Source organism: Phragmites australis, chromosome 16 (genome assembly GCF_958298935.1).
Source record: "Phragmites australis chromosome 16, lpPhrAust1.1, whole genome shotgun sequence".
NCBI lineage: Eukaryota > Viridiplantae > Streptophyta > Magnoliopsida > Poales > Poaceae > Phragmites > Phragmites australis.
The window spans coordinates 17,433,132-17,455,574 of NC_084936.1; the positions used below are offsets into that span (position 1 = coordinate 17,433,132).

General features: G+C 40.0%; 2 protein-coding genes across 4 annotated transcripts; both read right to left on the reverse strand.

The window, feature by feature from the left end:
• Positions 1-2,977: 2,977 nt before the first annotated feature.
• On the reverse strand, positions 2,978-4,875 carry LOC133895705 (GDP-fucose transporter 1-like). The gene is made up of 2 exons (XM_062336192.1): positions 4,616-4,875; positions 2,978-4,310 (listed from the first exon to the last, which is right to left on the reverse strand). The coding sequence occupies exon 2, from the start codon at positions 4,290-4,292 to the stop codon at positions 3,270-3,272; it is 1,023 nt and encodes a 340-aa protein (XP_062192176.1). The 5' UTR covers positions 4,293-4,310; positions 4,616-4,875; the 3' UTR covers positions 2,978-3,269.
• Positions 4,876-7,413: 2,538 nt separating this feature from the next.
• Positions 7,414-22,209, reverse strand: LOC133895706 (rRNA (cytosine-C(5))-methyltransferase NOP2C). Of its 3 annotated transcripts, none has more exons than XM_062336195.1 (12): positions 21,902-22,209; positions 20,697-21,021; positions 19,579-19,726; positions 19,251-19,388; positions 15,714-15,776; positions 14,889-15,010; positions 14,347-14,599; positions 13,620-13,813; positions 9,709-9,809; positions 9,068-9,149; positions 8,514-8,578; positions 7,414-7,960 (listed from the first exon to the last, which is right to left on the reverse strand). In XM_062336195.1, exons 1-12 carry the CDS (start codon positions 22,057-22,059, stop codon positions 7,846-7,848), a joined length of 1,764 nt encoding a protein of 587 aa, XP_062192179.1. In that variant the 5' UTR covers positions 22,060-22,209; the 3' UTR covers positions 7,414-7,845. The 3 variants fall into 3 exon arrangements, with proteins under 3 accessions (XP_062192179.1, XP_062192178.1, XP_062192180.1); XM_062336194.1 differs by having other exon boundaries at positions 13,620-13,816; XM_062336196.1 differs by having other exon boundaries at positions 9,022-9,149; positions 13,620-13,816.
• Between the last annotated feature and the right edge of the window lie 234 nt (positions 22,210-22,443).

A 22,443-nucleotide genomic window follows, 5' to 3' on the forward strand; every position in this document is an offset into this window, starting at 1 on the left:
ATATCACGAGTTGTACCAAACTGATTCTCTCGGCAATAGTAGATAAAATAGCAACTGCAGTCGATAGAAGTAAAATAACAGATCGAACCCCCCTTGCCACGAGCACAAACAAGTACTTGCACAGAATTAAAAGAGTACAAATTCGCACAAGAGTTCAGCAGTAGATAGCACTATAGCAGAGGGAATTGACTTGCAAATCAGAGGGGTCCGCACGCCAAGCCTTAAAAACCCTTCCACCCGCCCGCTGCCACAAGAACCACGATCAGAAGGATTGGATCCTCGGATCCTTGTGCACGCCCAGGAATTTGAACTCCATCCTTCTATTCGCAGGAGGAAAACCAATCTCCTCGATACAAACTCGACGAGTCTAAATTCTATGATCAATCTTACATCCGAAAGATGTATGTTAAGGCTATACTGTCCTCGCCATTCGATTCGGCGCCGGATCTCCTGAAGGGCTTCATGCCATCCCTTATTTTCAGAGTGTGTTTCTTTTGTACTTATTTTATGTTTTTTGATTTTTTAGCGGTGTGCATCCTAAATATATAGAAATCGAAAGTGAACTCTTATCAGTTGTATCGTTTTAATGTAACGATGAAAGTTAATAAAGTTTCTATTATTAAAAAAAGAATTTGGAGACCATGACATTGTTCAAAATGTCAAGTACTGCCTACCTAGTAACACGTTGATTATCCAAAATCTAAAAGAACATAGTATTGCACCATCCCTGGCCTGTGGACGAAGGTGGATAGCTTGTCTAGCCACGCAATCTTTCTTGGTTCAGAATGCTCCAAGTCAGTCCTTGCTAGCCAATGTGCAGGTGGAGTTCAATAGGATTGCATCTACTTCCTGCAATCCATATAGCAACCACTTCGACCCTCTTGGCGACTCTGGTGTGTGCAACATGAGAGACGGGGAAATCACGTCATTGCTGCCGGACGCCATGATGGCGAAGCTGCGAAGAAAACGGCAGCTTCTGACTTGGTTCTTCCCTGCTGATGCACAACTTCTTTCGCATCTACAAAGGTTGTTTGGTTATGGAATTTCAGTATGCTCGATGTGTATCTACTTTCTTGTTATTGCTAGTTATCCGTAATGATCAGTAGAGGGAAGCTATGCGAATTTACAATCCCCTTGATGGTTAAACCTTTTTTTGCAAGCTATGGAAACTTGGTTGCCTTTCAGGTCAACATTTGGTGACCAAGAATTGGCTATGATCAAGTGTGGTTTAATTTTGTTCGGTTATGTGTTTGCTAAATTTGCTAATCAATTGTCTTAAGGTTTGAGGTGGGATTGTCTCCCTTACTACAACAACAACAAAGTTTTTGAGCCTCAAACAAGTTGAGTTAGGTCATATTTGTTTCAGATTCTGGATTGTGCTTCACAATCGGATTATGCAAACAAATGGACGGATTCTGAAAGCAGATTGCAACAATTCAGATCTGGATTATGACACAATCTACAATCCACCTCAGAGTAGCTTCTACAATCGACAATCTAGAATCCAGATTCTCACAATCCACAGGGGAAACAAACAGGCCCTTAGACTAGAGATGAAACTCAACAAAACCAAACAAAAAAAGATGAAAAAGAAAATGAAATAAAAAAATAAAAAAGATATTAGTAATAGTAAATATAGTAATAGTAATAAAAGTAAAAAAAGACCGATAGCCTAAGTCATAGTTCTAATGTATGAATTGCTAATTTTCACATATTTCTATATATAGATAGTTCTTTAGAAATATTTTATTCCTTCAAATCTCTCTTCACATACTTCTTCCACATCTACTGTAAAAAAAAATTAATTCTTTCTTCAGCCGCTATGTGATCTTTGTGGTTAATCAGAAATAAGATGGACATTGAAGGAAAATGGAGTTAGACCCTGCTAATGTTTTCCATTATTCCATAAGATCAAGAAGATGCCAAGCGTTCTTCACCTGAACCTTGTATGATTGCAATCAGGTTCAGTTAAGAGCAGCAAGGGGGTGTTCAGGTGGTCAGGCCTACCACTGAATGTGAGTCCTATTGTTGAAACCAAAGTTGGCATACAGCATGTATACAAATGCATATCATATGTTCCTAATTATTAGTGACAGATACAGTGAGAGGAACAAAAAAAACCACACGCACTCTTGGGCAATGGAATCCAGATGGGGAACCAAGTTGTGCCAGAATGATAGAGGTTCAAGAAGTAGCACGCATTGCAATCAGTTCACCATTCCCCCTTCATCCCATTAATATGCCGAGTTAGCCAATTCTGGTAACCCTTCAGCCAAATGCAATACATAGTATCCACGACATCAAAAACCACAACCATCAACTGTTTAGCCTCTTTAAAAACAACATTAGCCCCATTGTCGGATACATCATGAGCTAAATAAGTACAAGAAATTTTGTAGTCGCTTTTGTAGAATAAGACTTCGGATGTCCATATTCTAAACAATATTGGCAAGCACGTTGACTGTCACCATTGTCTCTGATTGGAACTCATCCTCAAAGATATCCAAACTTTTAATGCATATCACAAAAAAAATGTGGTGTACTTTATACTGAGGATATCCAAACTTTAATGCAGATCACAAAATAATGCGGTATAGTTTAGCCCTTTGTGATAACAAATGAGCTGCTATATAAAACTTAGGCATGACACAATCTGTACAAGAACCATAAAGGTTGTAAAGTATGTAAAATGTCTAAAAGGTTGTACATAGTCACTCCATCAGTCATCAGGTATACAACGTCAGAAAGGCACAGAAGTATGAAGCTGCTAAACATATAAAACATCGACTGCCTTGACGTTGGTAAATGATTAAACATTACATGGGGTTTTGAGGTTACCATGAACATACGTCACTTTCAACTTGAGGCTTTCAGTTTTCTATGCTAGAAATGATTAAACTTTACTGCTGTAAATTGCTGAAAGGATTTGCTATCAATAGCACACAGCGATCCGGGATAGAAGGATACACATCTAAAATGCGGAAACATCAATGGATAATTGGATACTGTTACATCATACATTAATGGAGGTGGCTAGTTATTCTATAAGCAAGACCTTGCTAAGCAATTTAAAAAACAGTAAACAGGGCACGGCACCACAAATAATTATAGAATAAACATGTAACCACAGTGGGCGCATGCTGAAATTCCTTCTACAACAACAATGCTACCTCTTGAATTTCCTAGAGTATATGAATGGCAAATCTTAAGAAATCAATGCCTATTGCAGACAAACAAACAAAACTGGATATCTCTGGGGATCATGTACGTCAGACAACCTTTGGAGACGAAACCAACCTTTGATTCTCCTCATCCAACTCAATCGCATCATCATCACCCCTACCTTGCTTAGCCATTGCTTCTCGCTGGGATGGAGAATTCCCTTTCATTGTAACTGACTGCTGATAGAGCACACCACCAGCGAGAGTGAAGAGTAAGCAAACCAAACCAAACACGCTTGCATGCTTGTCCCAGATCATTACATTGATCGCAACTGTGAGGAACTTATTAACCACCCCTGTCACTGTAAACGCTGTGGCAGAGATTGCTTTCCTTGCAGCGAAACCAAAGAAGCTGATGAGCAACCCAAACACACAAGACAAGGAAACCGCCACAAAGGCATCAAGCTCAAACCAACTCTGCCCCCTTGCTTCAATGGCTCTAAAGATTGACAAATGCTCCCCAGTCAAAAACCCGAATACGGGTGCCATTAGCAGCGAAAGAAGATTGTTGTAGAACACAAAGCCCCACGTGTTCAGCCCCAAGTTCGTCACCATGTGCTTTATGTACACCATCTCAGTAGTTATGGTGATCAGATAAGCTACCGCCCATGAGTATGCCGTGAGGGTAAAACCGGAGTCTGTTATCACATAGCCAACCGCGCCTCCCAAAATGATCACAAGGGATAAGAATGTGAGCTTGGAAGGACATGGCTGCTTCCGGAAGGTGGTGTCAGCGATAGCCACCAGAAGCGGGGTCAAGGATCTGAACACAATAAATGTGTCGACATTGGCATGCTTCAGGAGATGCGTGTTGGTGAAAATGGCAAGGTAAAAAACAACTGCAGCCGGCGCGAACTTCTTAGCAGTCTGGAAGTTGAAGGGATCATGGTAGAGGAAACCAAGCTTTCCGAGAATCCATACTCCAGCCACCGATGTCAAGTATTGCAGGGCAGTCAGGAGGCCAGGGTAGCTGAATTTGGTGATGGCATACTTGTTGATGATGGCAAGCAAGCTGGAGCACAACGCATACCCTACCACAAGGCTGCTCGTTGCGTAGGCTTGCTTTGCCATGAATCAAGATCTATTCACCTGAAAATGCATAGGTAGTAGCATCAGAAGAGAAATCCAGTGTACTAATCATTGTGATTCAGATGCTGATAGCTAGCATAGTAACACTAGCTGCTCCGAGAATCAGGCGGGATCAAACAAACCGCCCCTGGAAGAAAGAACAAGACTATGTGGGCACACATTAACCGTTCTTCTGATTGATGAATTTATCTACACGGGCGGATCCACTACCCCGAAGAGCTCTGGCGACCTCCAGAGGTGGCCGTCGGAGCACCATCCCACCCCTCCCCCCCCCCCCCCCCCCCCACACACACACACACACGTACAGGGGCGGATCCACCACTGAGGCGAGGTCGGGCGGCCGCCCGAGGTGTCCCGGCGGCCGAACGAGCAGAGGAACGCGCTGGCGCCTGTGAACCGCGACGGAATCGAGCTGGACAAGGAGAAGAGTGGGGACGGCGAAGGTGAGGTTGCAGATTGAGTAGAGAGAGGAGAGCTCCGTTTTTAATAAGGGGAGGAGCTGCCGGGTCCGCCGGCGACCGAGTCCGAGTCCGCCGGGCGAAATCTCGGAAACCCTATCGGCAGCCGAATGGTAAATGGGCTGCTCGGCATTGCCTGGCTTAGCCCATTAAGCCAACCGCTGCCCTCTTTCCTCTTTTTTTTTTCCTTTTTTCCATGAAAAATTCGCATTTCAAATTTGGCTACAAACTCAAATTCGAAATTTATGGAAAAACTCCTAAATTTTCCAATAGTTGTTAATTAAATATTAAGGTGTGGCCCATTACGTGTTGTCACTGAAATATTACACTCAGACATTAAATATTTAATCTATATGTGGAATCATGCTTAAACATTTAATTCAAAAACACACACTATGCCACATTGTACATTGTTGAAAATATATCAAAAAAATTAATTTTTTTTGCATACTATAATTTGTAATATGGTATAACCATTAGCAACAATATTTATTATACCTTAGTCAAGATTTTATTATTTCCCCCACTAATCCATCTATATTTACCTTTACTTAATTTATAGGTTTATAATTTTCTGTTGTCTTTTGTTGGTGAATTAATATCTTTTATTCATTATTGAGGTATTTTTCTTTACTTAGACTCCGTGTCTCCGCCTTAGCTCAAAATTGTTCCTAGATCTGTCACTGGCCGAGGCGGTAAGCGATGCGGTGAGCAAAGTAAAGGTAGAAGACTGGCTACCCAAACCCTAGGTCGAGGTGGAGGTAACCAATGGGGAGTTGCCGAGAGGAAGAAGGTATGACATGGCCACAACCCGTGAGGCCAGTGCGAACGGGCGGAGGGCATAGGGGCTCTCTATAGAATTTTATAGGCACCATGAGGATAGGGGTAGGCGGTGAAAGATAAATCCATCTACATCTCTGGTCTTCATCACATATTTGACAGCTTTCATTGTAACAATTTGGTTGCTTTCTATTCATTTTCGCTTTCGGAGTTGCTAGAAGATTTTTCAGTTTTTGTTATAAAAAAATACAACCAATTTTGGACTTTGCGCTACCATTTTGAACTCAATGTCCGCACTTTGACTAATAGACTAACGTCCGTATCATGGGGGCACACGCACTTAGAATGCAAAAGATTTTATATTCTCATTTTAAAAGTCCAACAAAAAACTGCATAGCTCCCTCATTGCAAGAAGAACGATCATATGTCTGTGCGACTTTTTATTACAATAGCATACTCTGCTCTACATTGTCACGCTAATTACTGATACACACAACCTAATAGAGCCAACATACAACGCGTGCTATACCAACCATATGGCTTCCACAATAACATTTTCATTATAACTGCAATCTAGTTTTATATTCAACTAAGGATTGTTGAATTAGCAATATATACATGAAATTTTTTAAAATAGTTTGGAGACTACAAAAGACTAGAGTTGTCATGCTTCATGGCAAAGTAAAGAGAGGTGTAAAACACAGATATTTCTTACCAGATATTTTACATTGTAAGAAATATCTAGATTTTAGATAAAAAATGAAAAAAATCTAGAATTTAGATATTTTGTAAGAAATGTGTGAAATGTTCCACGCACCAACATTCCAAATGTATTGCATCGAAGGACAATATAAATATGAGTGGCATCCTCCCCCACTAGCACTAAGTAACTAGAAATTATAATATGGCTCTAAGTCAAGATAGTTTCACCATATATTGCTAAAATGTAACATGTTATAAATGTACCGGATACAAAACTTATTTAGGTTATGATCTTATAGGTTCATTCCACATTACATGGACAAAAGTAGATAATCTTGCATTGTATTCTTCCTTACTTATACTCTGTGTCTCTGCCCTAGCTCAAAATTGTAATTGAATCCGTCATTGCACATGTACCATTGTGATAGGTGGACGCGTGCAGAAGGCATATGCCAAGACCGAGAGCACCGGCGGTTGAATGGGAGACTGAAAGCGCCACCAAGATATAATACGTGTTTTGGACCACCACCCCAATTCCGACAAGAACCAAATGGATAGTCGCGCAAAGGAAAAAAATGAAAGAAGAAAAAAAATTGTGACATCTAGGGTGGACAGATGCGAAAAGAACATCATTTTAGAGCTATGCACAGACGTCCAATACAAGAACTGAGTGAATAAATCTTGCAAGAACGTTGGATTACTCGAATCATGACATAGATCAAGGAAGAGGTGAAGAGATGGATCGAGAAAGAGCAGAGCTTACCAAGAAAGCAAATGATGTTTTCAATGGGAAAGAGTTCGCTGCTGAAGCCACCGTGCCTGAAGGGAGTTCACTGGATCGAGAGGGGAAGAGTGAGAGGGAGGTGGACAAGTGGTGGTGGCGAGGTTAGCAAGGGCAAGTTGGACTAAGTGGGTGGGAATCGGGCTCTGATTTAGAGCATCTAAGATATTGGCTGGCCCCGAGTGCGGACCTGTTCAGCTTAGAGAATTTCCAAAGGCATTCAATCATTTTGGTAGCTCAAATTGGATACAGCTTGCCTACAAATCTATATGCTACAGCCACTCTCAACATTAAGTGACCAATCAAACCTATCAATAAAGTAGTTTTCTCACAAGTAATGTCTATCGGCACAGCATTGTCAAAAGTTCAAAACACAACCAAATTTCACAGCAAATAAAAGCTACATGTCTCATATGAAAAGTCTGAAAATTGGTAGTTACACAGTCGCCAGCTTAGATAGAAGAAAAAAATCAAAACATGCAAAGGCCTACCAAGACCAACTCCAAACTTTACACTTCTACTACCACCCTCAGATGTAATCCGACAAGCTCAAAAACCGAAATTTTCTGTATCATGTTCAACTGTGGATTCACCTTGTCATGTCATTTTAACAAATATTAGTTCATCAGACAAATAAAAATGAAATGGTACAGCAGACAACAAAATTCCAGGTGTAACAGCTGCAGTCCGCTCCACAGGTTTGGTTTTCACTTGTTCAAAAATACTCAGTAAATACATTCCAGGTGTAAGTTGAATGCTGATGTGGCACGAGTTGCATGTGAAATTGGAACACAAATACTTTCATCCCTTCCGTTTAATTCTCTCTCTGCCCAACGTTGAATTTAGCAATGAAGAAACCAATGGTATCCAGTGATGACGATGGATCAAACCTCTGAACAAGTTCAGCTTCATGCTCTGTCAACCATTCCCTGAAAGGGTATAAATCTTAAGAGTTGAAAGGACAACTTTAAGTAAGATGCATGTGAAAGACAAACTTTTTTCTTTCTCTTTTTTTTTAGATGTGAAAGGGAAATTTCATTGATGAATAGTTTTCTTATATAACACAATAATACAGAAGATAATCCATCCAGCTAAGTGTGCTTCACTAATCAGTGTATATTTGAACTGATAACTTGGCTCCCAACCAACAAATTTCTAAATAAGCGACAAAGAACATGTAACACTGTAGAAGTCTTGGTAGTACAACTTGATAAAGAAGCCGTGTATTTGTGTCCCCCACTGCTTTCACTTTGGACAAAAAAGAAATATAAAGATGCACCCAAAGAATAACCCAGACCAGTTTCTTGTCCAGAAATTGCTAGGTTACCACGAGAGTATGTGATCTGTCCTGGCCTCCTGGGTCCAGTTTTAGGGGCAGTTCCCAGTAATAACAATAAAATGAAATGGGACTGTCATAGCATAATATGGATAGCGGGCTCCAGTGCTGAATTCCCAAAAATAAAATTATAACGATAATCTTACTCAGTATATGTCTTGTTGTACAGCTCACACGAACCAACAATACCAGGCCCTCCAACTTTTGGATGCTGAAAAAGAAATAATGAAAATGATGTTGGCAATGCAGTCGTGAGTCTTACAAATAGCACATTTAGTAATCTGGAATAATAGAGATAAGAAAACACTACTTGGTTTTTGTTTCCTCAAGTCAGAAATACGCATGCATATTTGAAACAAAAATGTCAAGAACAGACACAAGATGTACAAGATGTCAAGATTTAATGCTTAAGTGACATGTTATCAGTTCAACTTTCAAATCAAGCTCCTCAGTGGCTCAGCCTCATTGCACAGTTTGAAACACCTTTAGCAGGTATATATCATACAGTCTTGCTTTCTATCGAAGTATGAAGGATTGCTTTAGTAATTTAAACTTTCTTGTTTTGCAATATACAGTTCTGCACTTCCAAGTACAAGAGTTATGGGTAATTTCAGACAATTAGTGATGACAAGTTTGAGCAATGTATAAACTAACCCATTATTCCACTCCCCAGCAAAGAGCTGCAAATAATGGAAATCACCTGTGATACTAGTGACAGAAATTTGTACGTATCCAATGCATATCTCACCAAAGCCTCATTCTCTCCTGGATTTATAGTACACCTGGAAAGCAGAAAAGAAAGGGATAAGCACAAATAAACAGATTATTCACTGAGTTCTCTTGTTTCTCCTTTGAACTTTAGGCCACATACAGCAGTACATAGTGCATGTAGATACTAGATAGAATAATAATGCAAGTTATGCCATTTTTGCAGCAAGTATGATTAGATATCAAGTTCTTCAATGGAATAGCCATCAAGAATAGTCCACAGAAAAATATGAAGATAGAACTAATTGATTACTTCACTACACGGAATAACAAAAAAAATGTGCATTTATGACTAGAGCAAACTATGACAGTTATGTTTACTATTGGTACAGCAATTACAATGAACTTATGTTGAATCACTAGCTGCACTGTTAATTCTCTCCTGGCTCTTTTCTTTGTGTTCAATCTGTGGACAGAGCAAAAAGGTGGCCTTAGGAGCTACTAGCAATGTCCAGTAAGCAACAGCTGTCAATTGAAACGTTGGTTCCCCAGCTACCAGCTAAAAGAACAACATATACAAGGTTTTTAGTCTTCTACCACAGTAGAGGCACAAAATGTTGAACAGAAACTCACGTTGAATAAACAATCACCCCACCAGGGCGAACTAGCTTGACAGCTTGATCGAACATTTTCCTCTGATACTTCGCATGATTTTTCAGCGATTCTAGAGTTTCCTGAAAGAGTGCAATGCATATGAAACATCAAAAGAAACCTTCCATGTCATAGTACAAAAGTACAAACTGACTCTAGGTGACAAGGTGCATGCAGAAGCACATCAAGCTACTAAATAGGACAAGATGGTTTCTCAGCTCGAAAAAATCCTTGTCCTAATGAAATATTTGACGAAAAATAAAAGAAATATTTGGCAGTTTCACAATCAAGATGATAGTTGATAGACTGGCCCGAATTAAATAATAATATGAATAGTAGTGTATGAGACAATGTTAAAAAAATCAGAATATTTATAGGTTACTGCACATTATACGCTGCTGCCAGAATCAGTTGCTTTCCAGGTAGGTAAAAGAGTAGCACTATTCTATAATAATCATATTTGCTCAACATTAAATTCATAATACATAAAACACTGGTCATCAATTATGAGTCAAATATTTTTATGTATGCAAAAAAGAAGTCCAGGTTTTCTTTAAGAAGAATGAAACTAACCCTCCCATTAACACTAATCAACATAGCATCCCTATGATGCCCATCCTTCTACTTCATTGCTCAAAAGTCTATTATCTATATGTACTATTGGCAAAAAGGTATGGACGATACAATTGTTGACAAAGTCCTATGGAGCTTGATCAGATCTCAGCATGTAATTTTTCTTGCTAATACAAAAGATAGTAGGACCATTAGTTATGATAGTTCTTTTTGACTTTCTATTGCTTCTTTGTTTATATAGGAAGAATGTATAAATGGAGAAAATGCAGGATTGAAATTTAAAGGACATGATGAATTTATCACCTTTTGGGTTTCATCTCCATAAGAGTGGCTGGGTTTTTTTACGTTGGCTCGCCAAGCTTATCACAACCCTCCTCCTTAACACGGGCTTGGGACCGGCTATGTTGGTACAAGACCTAGATGACATGGTTAGTAGTGTGCCTATTAGCGAGAAGCTCTTCATAGGAGGAGACCTTAATGGCCATGTAGGTACATCTAATGTAGGGTTTGAGGGGGTGCACGGGGGCTTTGGATTTGGCGGTAGGAACCAAGAGGGAGAGGATGTCTTGAACTTTGCTATGGCCTACGACCTGATAATAGCTAACTCCTTTAGAAAGAGACAACCCCATTTAGTGACCTTTAGTAGTGGCCAGTACTCTAGTCAAATTGATTTTGTCCTTGCACGAAGAAAGGATAGACATGCTTGCTTGATTGTAAGGTGATACCTGGAGAGTGTGTTGTCCCTCAACATAAGCTTGTTGTGGCTGACTTTCGCTCTGCATACGTGTTCAACGGGGCAAGGGCGCTAAAATTACAAGAACGAAGTGGTGGAAGTTCAAAGGAGAGGCGGTGCAAAATTTTAAGGAGGAGTTATTAACGAGGGCTCTTGGAAGGAATGAGAGAATGCAAATGATATATAGATGAAGATGACAACTTGCATTAGGAAGGTGGCTTCAGAGGTATTTCAGGTGACCAAAGGAAGCAGGTGCAAAGCTAAAGACACTTGGTGATGGAACGAGGATGTTCAGTAGGTTATCAAGGAGAAGAAAGAATGTTTCAAACGTTTACACCTTGATAGGACTGTGGACAACATAGAGAAGTACAAAGTGGCAAAGAAGACCGCAAAGCAAGTTGTGAGCAAAGCAAGGGGTCGCACTTATGAAGACCTTTATCAATGGTTGGGCACAATGGGAGGAGAAAATGACATCTATAAGATGGCCAAGATCCGTGAAAGAAAGACAAGGGATGTCAACCAAGTTAAATGCATCAAGGATTGGACCGGTCTACTTCTGACGAGAGATGATGAGATCAAGACTAGATGGCGAGAGTATTTCGACGAACTGTTCAATGGGGAGAGCAAGAGCTCTACCATTGAGCTAGACGAATCTTTTGATGATACCAACAGACGATTTGTATGAAAGATTCACGAAACTGAGGTCAAAGAAGCTTTAAAAAGGGTGAAAGAAGGCAAGACGATAGGCCCTGATAGTATCCCCATTGAGGTGTGGAGATGTCTTGGAGACATAGCGATAGCATGGTTAACTAAGCTCTTCAACCTAATTTTTCGGTCAAACAAGATTCCCGAAGAATGGAGAAGTATATTAGTACCAATCTTCAAGACTAAAGAAGATATTCAAAACTGTACTAATTACCGTGGAATTAAGTTGATGAGCCATACAATGAAGCTATGAGAGAGAGTTATTGAGCATCGCCTAAGAAGAATGACGGGTATTACTAAAACCAATTTGGTTTTTATGCCTGGGAGGTCACCATAGAAGTGATTTTCTTAATAAGGCAACTTATGGAGAGATATAGGGAACAAAAGAATGACATGTATATGGTATTCATTGACTCGGAGAAGGCTTATGACAAAATACCGAGAAATATCATGTGGTGGGACTTGAAGATACACAAAGTCCCAACAAAGTGCATTACCCTCATCAAGGATATGTACAATAACATTGTGACAAGTGTTCGGACAAGTGAAGGTGTAATTAATGACTTCCCACTTAAAATAGGACTACATCATGGGTTAGCTTTGAACCCTTATTTATTTGATTTAGTGATGGATGAGGTCACAATGGACATTCAGGGAGATATCCCTTGGTTTATGCTCTTTGCTAACGATGTGGTGCTAGTTGACGAGAGTAGGATAAGAGTTAATAGGAAATTGGAGTTGTGGAGATATACTTTAGAATCGAAGGTTTTAGACTTAATAGGACCAAAACTGAGTATATGAAGTGTGATTTCGGTGATACTAGACATAAGGGAGAAGGTGTTAGTCTCAGTGGAGAGGTGGTTCCCAAGAAGGATACCATTCGATATTTGGGATCGATAATACAGAGGGATGATGATATCGATGAAGATGTTAGTCATAGAATCAACGCCGGATGGATGAAATAGCACCAAGCTTCTTGTATCCTCTGTGACAAGAGGGTGCTACAAAAGCTGAAAGATAAGTTCTATAAGACGGCGATGACACGTGATGTTGTATGGCGCCGAATGTTGGTCAACTCAGGCGGCATATCCAACAGTTAAGTGTAGCAGAGATGCGTATGTTGCGATGGATTTGTGTCCATTCAAAAAAGATCGGATCCAAAATAATGATATACATGATATGGTAGGGGTAGCACTAATTGAAGAAAAGCTTATCCAACATCAGTTGAAATGGTTTGGATATATCCAACGGAGGTCTCCAAAGTCACCTGTGAATAGCGGGATGCTAAGACGCATCGATAATATGAAGAGAGGTAGGGGTCGACCAAACCTAACATAGGAGAAGTCTATAAAGAGACTTGAATGAATAGAATATCTCTAAAGAACTATCCACGGATGGAAGTTAGCAATCTACGTGTCAGAACCATAACTTATGCACCAGTCTCCTTGTACCGTTAGTACTTTTTTTTACTATTACTAGTATATTTATTATCATTATTATTTTCTAATCATTTTTTTAGTTAGATCTTGTGGGTTTCATCTCTAATCTACTCCAAGTTGCTTAGGACAAAGGCTTTATTGTTGTTGTTGTTGATTATGATGATGATGAAGAAGAAGAAGAAGAATTTATGATCTATTAGACTAGACATTCCTCTACTGCAGCCTGACTCTCGTGCAAAAAACTGATCCCCGTCAGGCAATAGACCAACTGAAGGGTCGTCAAGTTGTTGATAGGTTGTTGTACAAGATAAGCTAGATTTTATTATCTCACTGAGTTTGTGGTAAAACCTCATCTTTGTACGTGTCTATACAAACACACCGCATGAATACAATCCGTTCATTGTGCCATGATCAACCACACAACTAAATTAGGTGAAACTTACCATGCTAGCAAAGAGACGGGGTCTCAAACCAAGTGCAGAACATGGAGCATCAAGGAGGACACGATCAAAGCTGTTAGGAAAAAATCCCTTTGATTTTTCAACTCTATCACCAGAGCAATTATTTCTTCCTGGTCCATTCTTCATTCGCCTTAAATTCTTCCTGAGGTCTGCCTTGCTAGCATATCTTTTGTCATCTACTAAAAAGATGATCAATTTTTGAATCAGTAAAAAACACTTCCACTAGATTCATCAACTCTACAGGCTGTGTGATGTGTAAAACAATATATTGGCTGTCACTGAAGATAATTTACTCCCTCCATTTAAGAATATGGTGCTTTCGCCAATAAGCCACTTTGACCATCAATTGTTTTTTGTACTACATTACTAAAAAATACAAATATATTATATTCAAAGTATTTCTCAAAACAAATCCAATGGTAATATTTTTCATGTCGTCAATCTAAATAGTTTTGTATATATTAGTGATCAAAGTTGAGGAAATTTGACCATTCAAGTGTTAAAATGTCATATTTCTAAATGCAGCAAGTAGGTAGTATCTAAACAATTATACATAGCCCCTTGCACCAAACTAACAGAACTTAAATAAGCTATCGAACATCCATGTAACCCATCAAGTGAACAAAAAGGATCACAATAACTCAGGAAACATAACACATAAGCTGGCATAATGACAATAAGTGTAGAAAAACATGGGTGCAATGCAAACCTGCATGCTCCTGACCAGACTGCACTATTGTTGCTGTTGAGTTGTCTTCACCAGCATTAGTGGCCCAGACATCTACTGTGATATGGCAAGAGTCGGAGTCCTCTGCCATTGTTTCAATTGCTTCACTGTGATTATCTGCCATGCCATGATTTCTTCCCTCGGTAGTCTTCCGTACAGATTTGAGAGCATCAAGTTTATAAGCTTTAATACAATTCAAGTCCATCTCAGCAGCCAACTTCAAAATATCCATCACCTGGAATCAAATTTCATTTTAGAGAAGTACAATTTAACAATTTGTTACTGAGATAGCGAAATGAACCATCAGGGAGCACATGATACAATAGCAAACACATTATCAACTAATCTAGTACTAATAATAATGTGTCGTCAGTATACCGAAAGGCATGACATGTCCGCTTCAATCTTGCATTTCATCAATGGAAATTTATTATGGAAGGATATATGTTTATGAAGCTATATAACACACTCAAACCATGACCCAGGTCAAAACATATGTTGAATCTGACATGAAAGAAAATTACCTTATTGTGAGATCTATCAAGGGCAACAACTTCTCCTTTGTCCCTCATAAGGATAGCAATTGCTGTTGTTTTTCCTCCCGGAGCAGCACACATATCCAGTATTCGCTCTCCTGGCTGGGGATCTGTAAAAATGGATCATAAATCTTATACAATACAGATCCAACCAAAAACCTTACAGCCATGCAGTAAGAAAGAATGGAATGTACAACAAGCAAAACTGAAAAATCTATGCTATTTGTGAACTATATATTAAAAAAATACATATGTTCCACATAACAAAGTCAATCAGCTGTGCCATTAAAGAAACAAAATTCTCATGCAAGTGACATTTAAGCCAATAAAATGCAGAAAGGTAGGCAGCTAGAATTTATACAAATAAACTATTCACACAGCCCAATATTCAGCTGTCTGTTTCTAGCAATATTATGTGTACTGACTTATCAACAACTTCACAAATTGTACTATGTATTCTTCTTTTCTATAAATATATCATGGTAGGGGCCTCCCCTCCTATTTATGCTCAAAAAAAGAACAACTTCACACATTGTTTTAGGTAAAAGAAAACACAAATTCTCCTAGTTAGTTTCACTATCAGTGTTTTACAATAATCGTTAGCTAATTCATTTTTCTTAGTCATAATCATTAGTTATTTTTTACTTCAGTACCTGGGTTTAAACTAAGACAATCAGTATAAGTACTGCATATTGAATATTTGCAACAATAACATGGTAAAGATCATAATATTAGATAAAACAAGAAAAAGGTAAATTTTCCGCTTAGCCATGGAAAAGAGATTTTCTAGACAAAAACAAATACAAATCATACCAAGGACACGAGCAGCCACAATGCTTGGTAAATTTTGAAGAAATATCTCCCCTTCAAGCACATCTAAAGGCAAAAGCAAAGAACGAAAAAATCAATAATGTAATAAAGGACTGTGTGATACAATAGTTGACACATTTATATAGACTTAGTAAAGGTATTGATTTGGCAATCCTTCTTGCAGGAAAAGTTCATTGAACATTAAAAAGTAGGTATGCATTTCACAAAATTAAGCATTTGGCAAAATTCATGCCATGTCACATAGGTTCTTTTTGGGTCTGCTTCCAACGGAAACTGAAGCCCTGATATAACTAAAGGCATGTTTTGTTTATTTTCTTTTTGGGAGGGGAGGGGGTGGAGCCTCTCCAGAAGTAATTCCTAGGTAGCTGACATGAACAGCTGAGTGCAGAAGCAAAGTCAGCCTGTTAGGAAGCTGGCTGGGTGCGTGAGTTGTAGCTGTTGGAATTACTTAATGATAATATTTTGTTTGCTAATGAAGGGTTAATATCATTTGTTTTAAAAAATACACAGAATTGAAGGGGTACATAACAACATATGATATTTGATAGTTATTTGATAGCATAAAAAGGAACTGTACTTTAGATTAGTATGATATTTTGTGTATATACTCCTGAAAACTAATGGGTTATAATTAAGGAACATTTTATAAGTTATAAGACACGCGGAATGGTAATATTTTGTATGTTTGGCACTTGCAGTTACAATGGACTCATAATTTTGTATTTCCATACTTACGAATGCTGATTTTCTATCATTTCTTCTTACAACTCCATTGCCATGTGAACTTGTAGAAATATCAAAACCAATGACGTTAACATGTAATCGACAAACAAAAGGTCATTGGTTCTCAGATAGATATATTGGACCTTTCAGCCCATAAATGTAGTGGCCAAACTAAAGGTTTCTTTATTCCATAAAAGGAAAAAACAACATGGCTAAAATAAACGTCACACTTTTTGCAGTAAGTCACATAGGTTGTCACACACCACAACAGAGAGGGGGCATGTTTTCTCTAAAGAAGAGGTCTGGGCGGCGATCTCTTCTCTGCCTTCGGATAAAGCTCCGGGTCCAGATGGTTATACTGGGCACTTTTACAAGACTTGTTGGAGTGTCATTAAAATGGATGTCATGGCTGCTCAAGAACGTTTGCTGCAGGGGGATGCTAGTAAGTTTTTTCTTCTAAATTTTGCCTTCATTACTCTCCTGCCAAAATCGTCCGAAGCCTTGGAGACTAAGGATTTTCGTCTCATCAGTCTTATACATAGCTTTGCAAAATTGGTCACCAAGATCTGGGCCAATTGGCTAGCCCCAATTCTTAAAGACCTGATTTCTCCGAACCAAAGTGCTTTTATCAAGGGAAGATGCATTCATGATAACTTTATTCTGGTGCAACAAACTGCAAGAGTTCTCCATAGACAAAAAGAGCCAAGAGTTCTACTCAAGCTTGACATAACCAAAGCTTTTGATTCGGTGTCGTGGTCCTTCTTGTTGGAAGTGTTGTTGCATTTGGGGTTCGGTCCAGTTTGGTGCAACATTCTGTCAAAGCTCTTGAGATCTTCCACAACACGTGTGTTGGTGAATGGAGTGCCGGGTGATTGGATTCAGCACCAGCGTGATTTGCGACAAGGTGATCCCTTGTCCCCGATGCTTTTCATTATTGTTATGGACGTTCTCAATGCTTTGATCTCTAAAGCAAGTGAGAGTGGCCTGCTGCAGCCTCTCCTGGCGCGGAGTGCTGCGCAGCGTGTTTCGCTTTATGCGGATGATGTAGTTCTGTTTTTGCGGCCTCACACAGAGGATCTTCAGCTCATTAAAGAAATTCTCCGTGTTTTTGGTGAAGCATCGGGCCTAGTCACAAACATTAGTAAGTGCTCGGTTACTCCAATCCAATGTCAAGAACATGATATTGGGACAGTGATTGCATCCATCCCTTGCAAGGTGCAAGATTTCCCTTGTAAGTATCTTGGTTTGCCATTGTCTATTAAGAAGCTTTCGAAGGCTGATTTCTATGATCTAATTGATAAGATTGCTAATAAATTGCTGGGGTGGAAAGCGGCTTTGATGCACCCGGCCGGGAGAGCCACTCTAGTCCAGGCAGTGCTCACTGCCATTCCTATCTACCAGCTTATTGCTCTGGAATTTCCGAAGTGGGTTATCAAGGCAATCGACAAGATACGGGGAGCTTTCTTATGGAAAGGTCGCAAAGAGGTTAATGGAGGCCACTGTTTGGTTGCTTGGGGCCGTATTAAAAGGCCCATTGATCTCGGAGGGCTGGGAATTCATGATCTAGAAGTTCTTGGATGGGCTTTGAGAATGAGGTGGTTGTGGTTCAAAAAAACCAAACCGGATTGTGCTTGGGCTAATCTTGACATTCAGTGCATCCTAACTCTCTGGCTTTGTTCTCTGTCTCGGTGACATCCTTTGTGGGCGATGGGTGCAGCACCTTCTTCTGGTGTGACCGATGGTTACAGGGCAGAACAGTTGCTGATCTTGCTCCATCCTTATGTGCTCTAGTGCCAAGGAGAATTGCTAGAACGGTCTAGGACGCATTGACAGATAATGCTTGGATCCGTGACATTAGGGGAGGGCTGCAGGGGTCAGCCTTGTTGGAATTCCTTCAGCTTTGGGATATTTTACTGGGTGTTGAGCTATCTCCCAGATTGGATGATAAACACATCTGGACTCCTTCCTCGGGTGAGTTCACAACCAGATCAGCATACCGCCGTTTCTTCGTAGGGGCTGTCGAGTTTGAGCCTTGGAAAGAGATCTGGAAATCTTGGGCTCCTCCTCGCTGCAAATTCTTCTTAAGGTTGGCCTCTTTGAACCGATGTTGGACTGCTGACCGGCTGACCCGTCGTGGTCTTGATCATCCTGAACATTGCCCCCTCTGTGACCAAGAGGATGAAAATGTGCAGCACTTGCTCACGGCTTGTGTGTTTGCAAGGGAGGTTTGGTTCTCGGTGCTTTCTATGGTTGGCTTGCAGCAGCTAACACCTGGTCCTGAGGACCAAGTGTTCTTTTTTTGGTGGCGCAATTCTCTGCAGCATGTTCCCAGGCAGCTTTCCAAGGGGTTTAACTCGATGATCATGCTGGTTGCCTGGTGGTTATGGAAGCATAGAAACAGATGTGTGTTTGAGGGCGCCTCACCTAGTGTTAGCATCATCTTACAAGATATTCGAGATGATGCTAAGTTATGGTGTTTGGCGGGAGCAAAAGGGCTTAGTAGTTTATGGCTGTGAATTTTGGTCTTTGGTCGTAGTTCTTTCTCCTGGTTTTGTCTCTCTTGTAACTAGGGTGGCCCTGTTGGGCGTTGGGTGTGTGTGGATGTTTTGAGTCGTCTTTGACTCCTTTTTCTTCTTAATATAACGATACGCAGTTCAGAAAAATTAAATAGTCACTTATGTTGTATTGTACATTGAAAGAATGGAATACACAATGGATTTTTTTTTTTTTACAAAATATCGAAAGATGCTTACTGCTAAAAATTATTCAAGAAATGTAGTAAAAATGCAAATATACCATTGAAAGATGGGAGCTTGTATACCCTATCAGTCATCTCTACAGCAATCCCATGAGTAACACGAAATATTCCAGCCCTTGACATTGCAGTGATCCCTTGACCAATGTACAAACCCTTCCTTTCTTCATAATGTGCATCTGCACCATTCAGTAGATTATATAATTCCATGAACATGTGCCTTTTATCAGGAAAAGAACATTCTATTTAGAACTAAAGAAATAGTACAGATTAGCCATCTATCCATGTGAAAATAGACAGCAAACATAACAAAATCGGTTAATTTAATAAGCTTTCAAAAAGAATAAAACGCTCACTAAAAAAGCTTGCCTGATTGCAATCCCTGTAAAACGGTTCCTCGTGTTATACCAACAACCCAACCACCATCCTCGACAGGCTTCTCAATAGCAACTGACACTGCAACCTTATCACCCTTTTCAACATGTGAACTACAAGCTAAAACACCAGGGATATACACCTGAAGATAAACCATATGAACGGGAAAGGTCAAAACATGAGTACAGATTTTCTAGTAGCAATGAACTGGCATAGATAGCATCTGGAAATTGAGGTATCATAAAATCAAAATAAAAAACGAAAAACAAAAACAAAATCAAAATCAACAACTTTTTCAAGAAAATGGAAAAATATCTAATAATAATTAAGACAATAAAGGTTATGTAGCACACTGCCCAGTCTAGCATCACATTCACTAATTCCTTCAGAAAAGTCAAGCAAGATCAAGAAAGAGAGCATAATGCCAAAAAGAAGAGGTTCAGGATGGCATCTTAATTTATTTAACCAAAGAAAAAGAACAAACTACCGGGATTGAAGAGGTGGTCAACAATTACCATTGCAAACTTGTTCAAGTAAACAGAGTAGGATACAACAAGTATTACCCATATAACATGCATATGCACCAGAGAAAGAATGACTTGACTTGTATCACGAACTAATTGGACACAGCATGCACTGAAACATGTTGCTGTTGTGCTCATGAAAGGACAGTAATGGAAGGTACCAATTTGCATCACTCTGCCTTCACAAAAGATTTAGCATGGACCAGTCCCCATAAAGGCACAAACTAGATGTAATTCAGTTCTGCCAAAATATCTGGACAAAGTTTCCAAGGCCAGCTGAATCACAATATACAAGACATGATCTATCCGGTAGGAACTAGTCCTAAATAGGGGAGTGACAGCGCCAATGTTCAACATGCGTCAAATCTGGATGGTGCAGGCCAAATACGGTGGACTAGTTACAAGTTGATAAAAGACAGTTTGGGACGCCTTTCACAAAATGTCGATTATTTTTTGTGGATTATATCAGCCGGTGAGACCAGAAACAATGGCAAACATGGCTCATTCTCATTCTCCTATTTTAGGGGTGGCTCTAGTAAGATTAATTCCAAACATATACGCACGCAACAAGGAAAAGACAAAATATACCTGGGCGCCTCGAAGAACTGATTCTGCACATTTTCGACTAACAATTACTTCCTTAACAGATTGGCCTGGTTGGCTATCATAATGCAACAAATGTGGTCCTGAACCCCGAACAAATAAAACGTTTTCAAGGCCAGCATATGGGCACTTATGGACCAGAGAGCTCCCTTCATGAGCTTGGTCTCCACCATTCTGCTCACCAATGTCCAAGCCATTGATTCGAACAGAGAGCCCATTTTCATATACCAAGTCCATAAGTTTACGCATGACTGCATCAGTGGAAGACTTCAGAGTATTGACACGAATACAAGAATAACAAGAAGGATGCCTGAGCATGAAAGTAATAGTTAGTCATACAGAACAGCAATATTCGTCACTTATTTGAAAGTTAGCACTCAAGTTTAGAACAAGCTCCCTAAATAAAAATAAAAAATTTAAATAACCACTTAGCACCTAAGAACTAAAACTTCTTTTACTTCACACTTCAGAATAATTATGTAGTTTGCCCAAGGGCCAGAGGTCCAGAACTGACTAAAACATAACACATTGCATTTGATTAACTACGTACACAGACATAGATTATATACAGATATACTAGTATCTTCGGAACAACTGTGAGCAAGTACTGATGATCTTATCTGCAAAACATTTCAACTGTTAAGTGTTCACTAAGTATACATGTTTAGTGTTGAACGCGAAAAAAGAATGGAATGCAGAAATGTTCGAGCAGAGATGCAAAGTGTCTATGTGATGCATGTATTGAACAGCATGAATCATGGAAACCAGTCTTATTCATAACGACACAACATATCTCCGTCTTGATTGTCTTTGCTCACTCCAATTGCATTCTTGCATTAATTCTGAATCATATTTTACCACCTTATTGTTGAATTGGTATCACAGTTGAGTACATTTCAAGCCTAGTTAGGGATTATGTACGGCTATGCATTTTTGTTTCACTCCGTTCCAGCCTACATTTCCTTAGTAATCAGCGCAGCTGCTCCGATAGACCCTTACACGACAAGCTAAACAAAGCACCAGGCACGCACAAAAATCGTGGAACCTAACGCGCCATGAAACTGAAAATCCACTCCGGCACTCGAACAAAAAGCGACAGCTAACAAGAACCCCTAGAATCAACATTTAACTAAATAAAGGAGGGAAGGAGCAAGCCAGCGGCTGCCGGGGGGGGGGGGGGGGGCGCTCACGCGAGGGCTTTGGATATGCGGGCGAATCGGTCGGCGCCGTACGCGGCGGCGAAGTACTCCTCCACCTCCGGCTGCCACCGCAGCCTCGGGCTGTACGTGTAGCGCTCCGTGTCGGCGGTGGGAGGCGGCGGCGGCGCTGCGGTGGATGAGGAGTCCATCTCCAGCTACGGCGGCCAGTCGCACGCGAGGGGAAGCGGGGAAGGGACGGCGAAATAGACTGGACTGCGGAGAGAGGCGGCCGGAGTTGGAGCAACTGCGGGGCAGGCGGCCAGGCAACAATGGATACGGGTTTTTCGGGGTTTAGAAGTATTTTTTTACGCCAGTAATATTGTAGCACTGCTACTTTCAGGATTGAAGTTTTTAAGTAATTTTCAATTTCTAACTCTATTTTATTTAATGTTTTATAATCTCTTTCTAACTAAATTTTTAAGAGTAGTCTTTTTGCCACGCCATGGTCTGAACGCTGTAAGACCATCTGAAGGCTCATGGCATGGTCTAATCTTTAAAAATAGTTCTAAATTTTTAAGATTAGAAGAACAGAA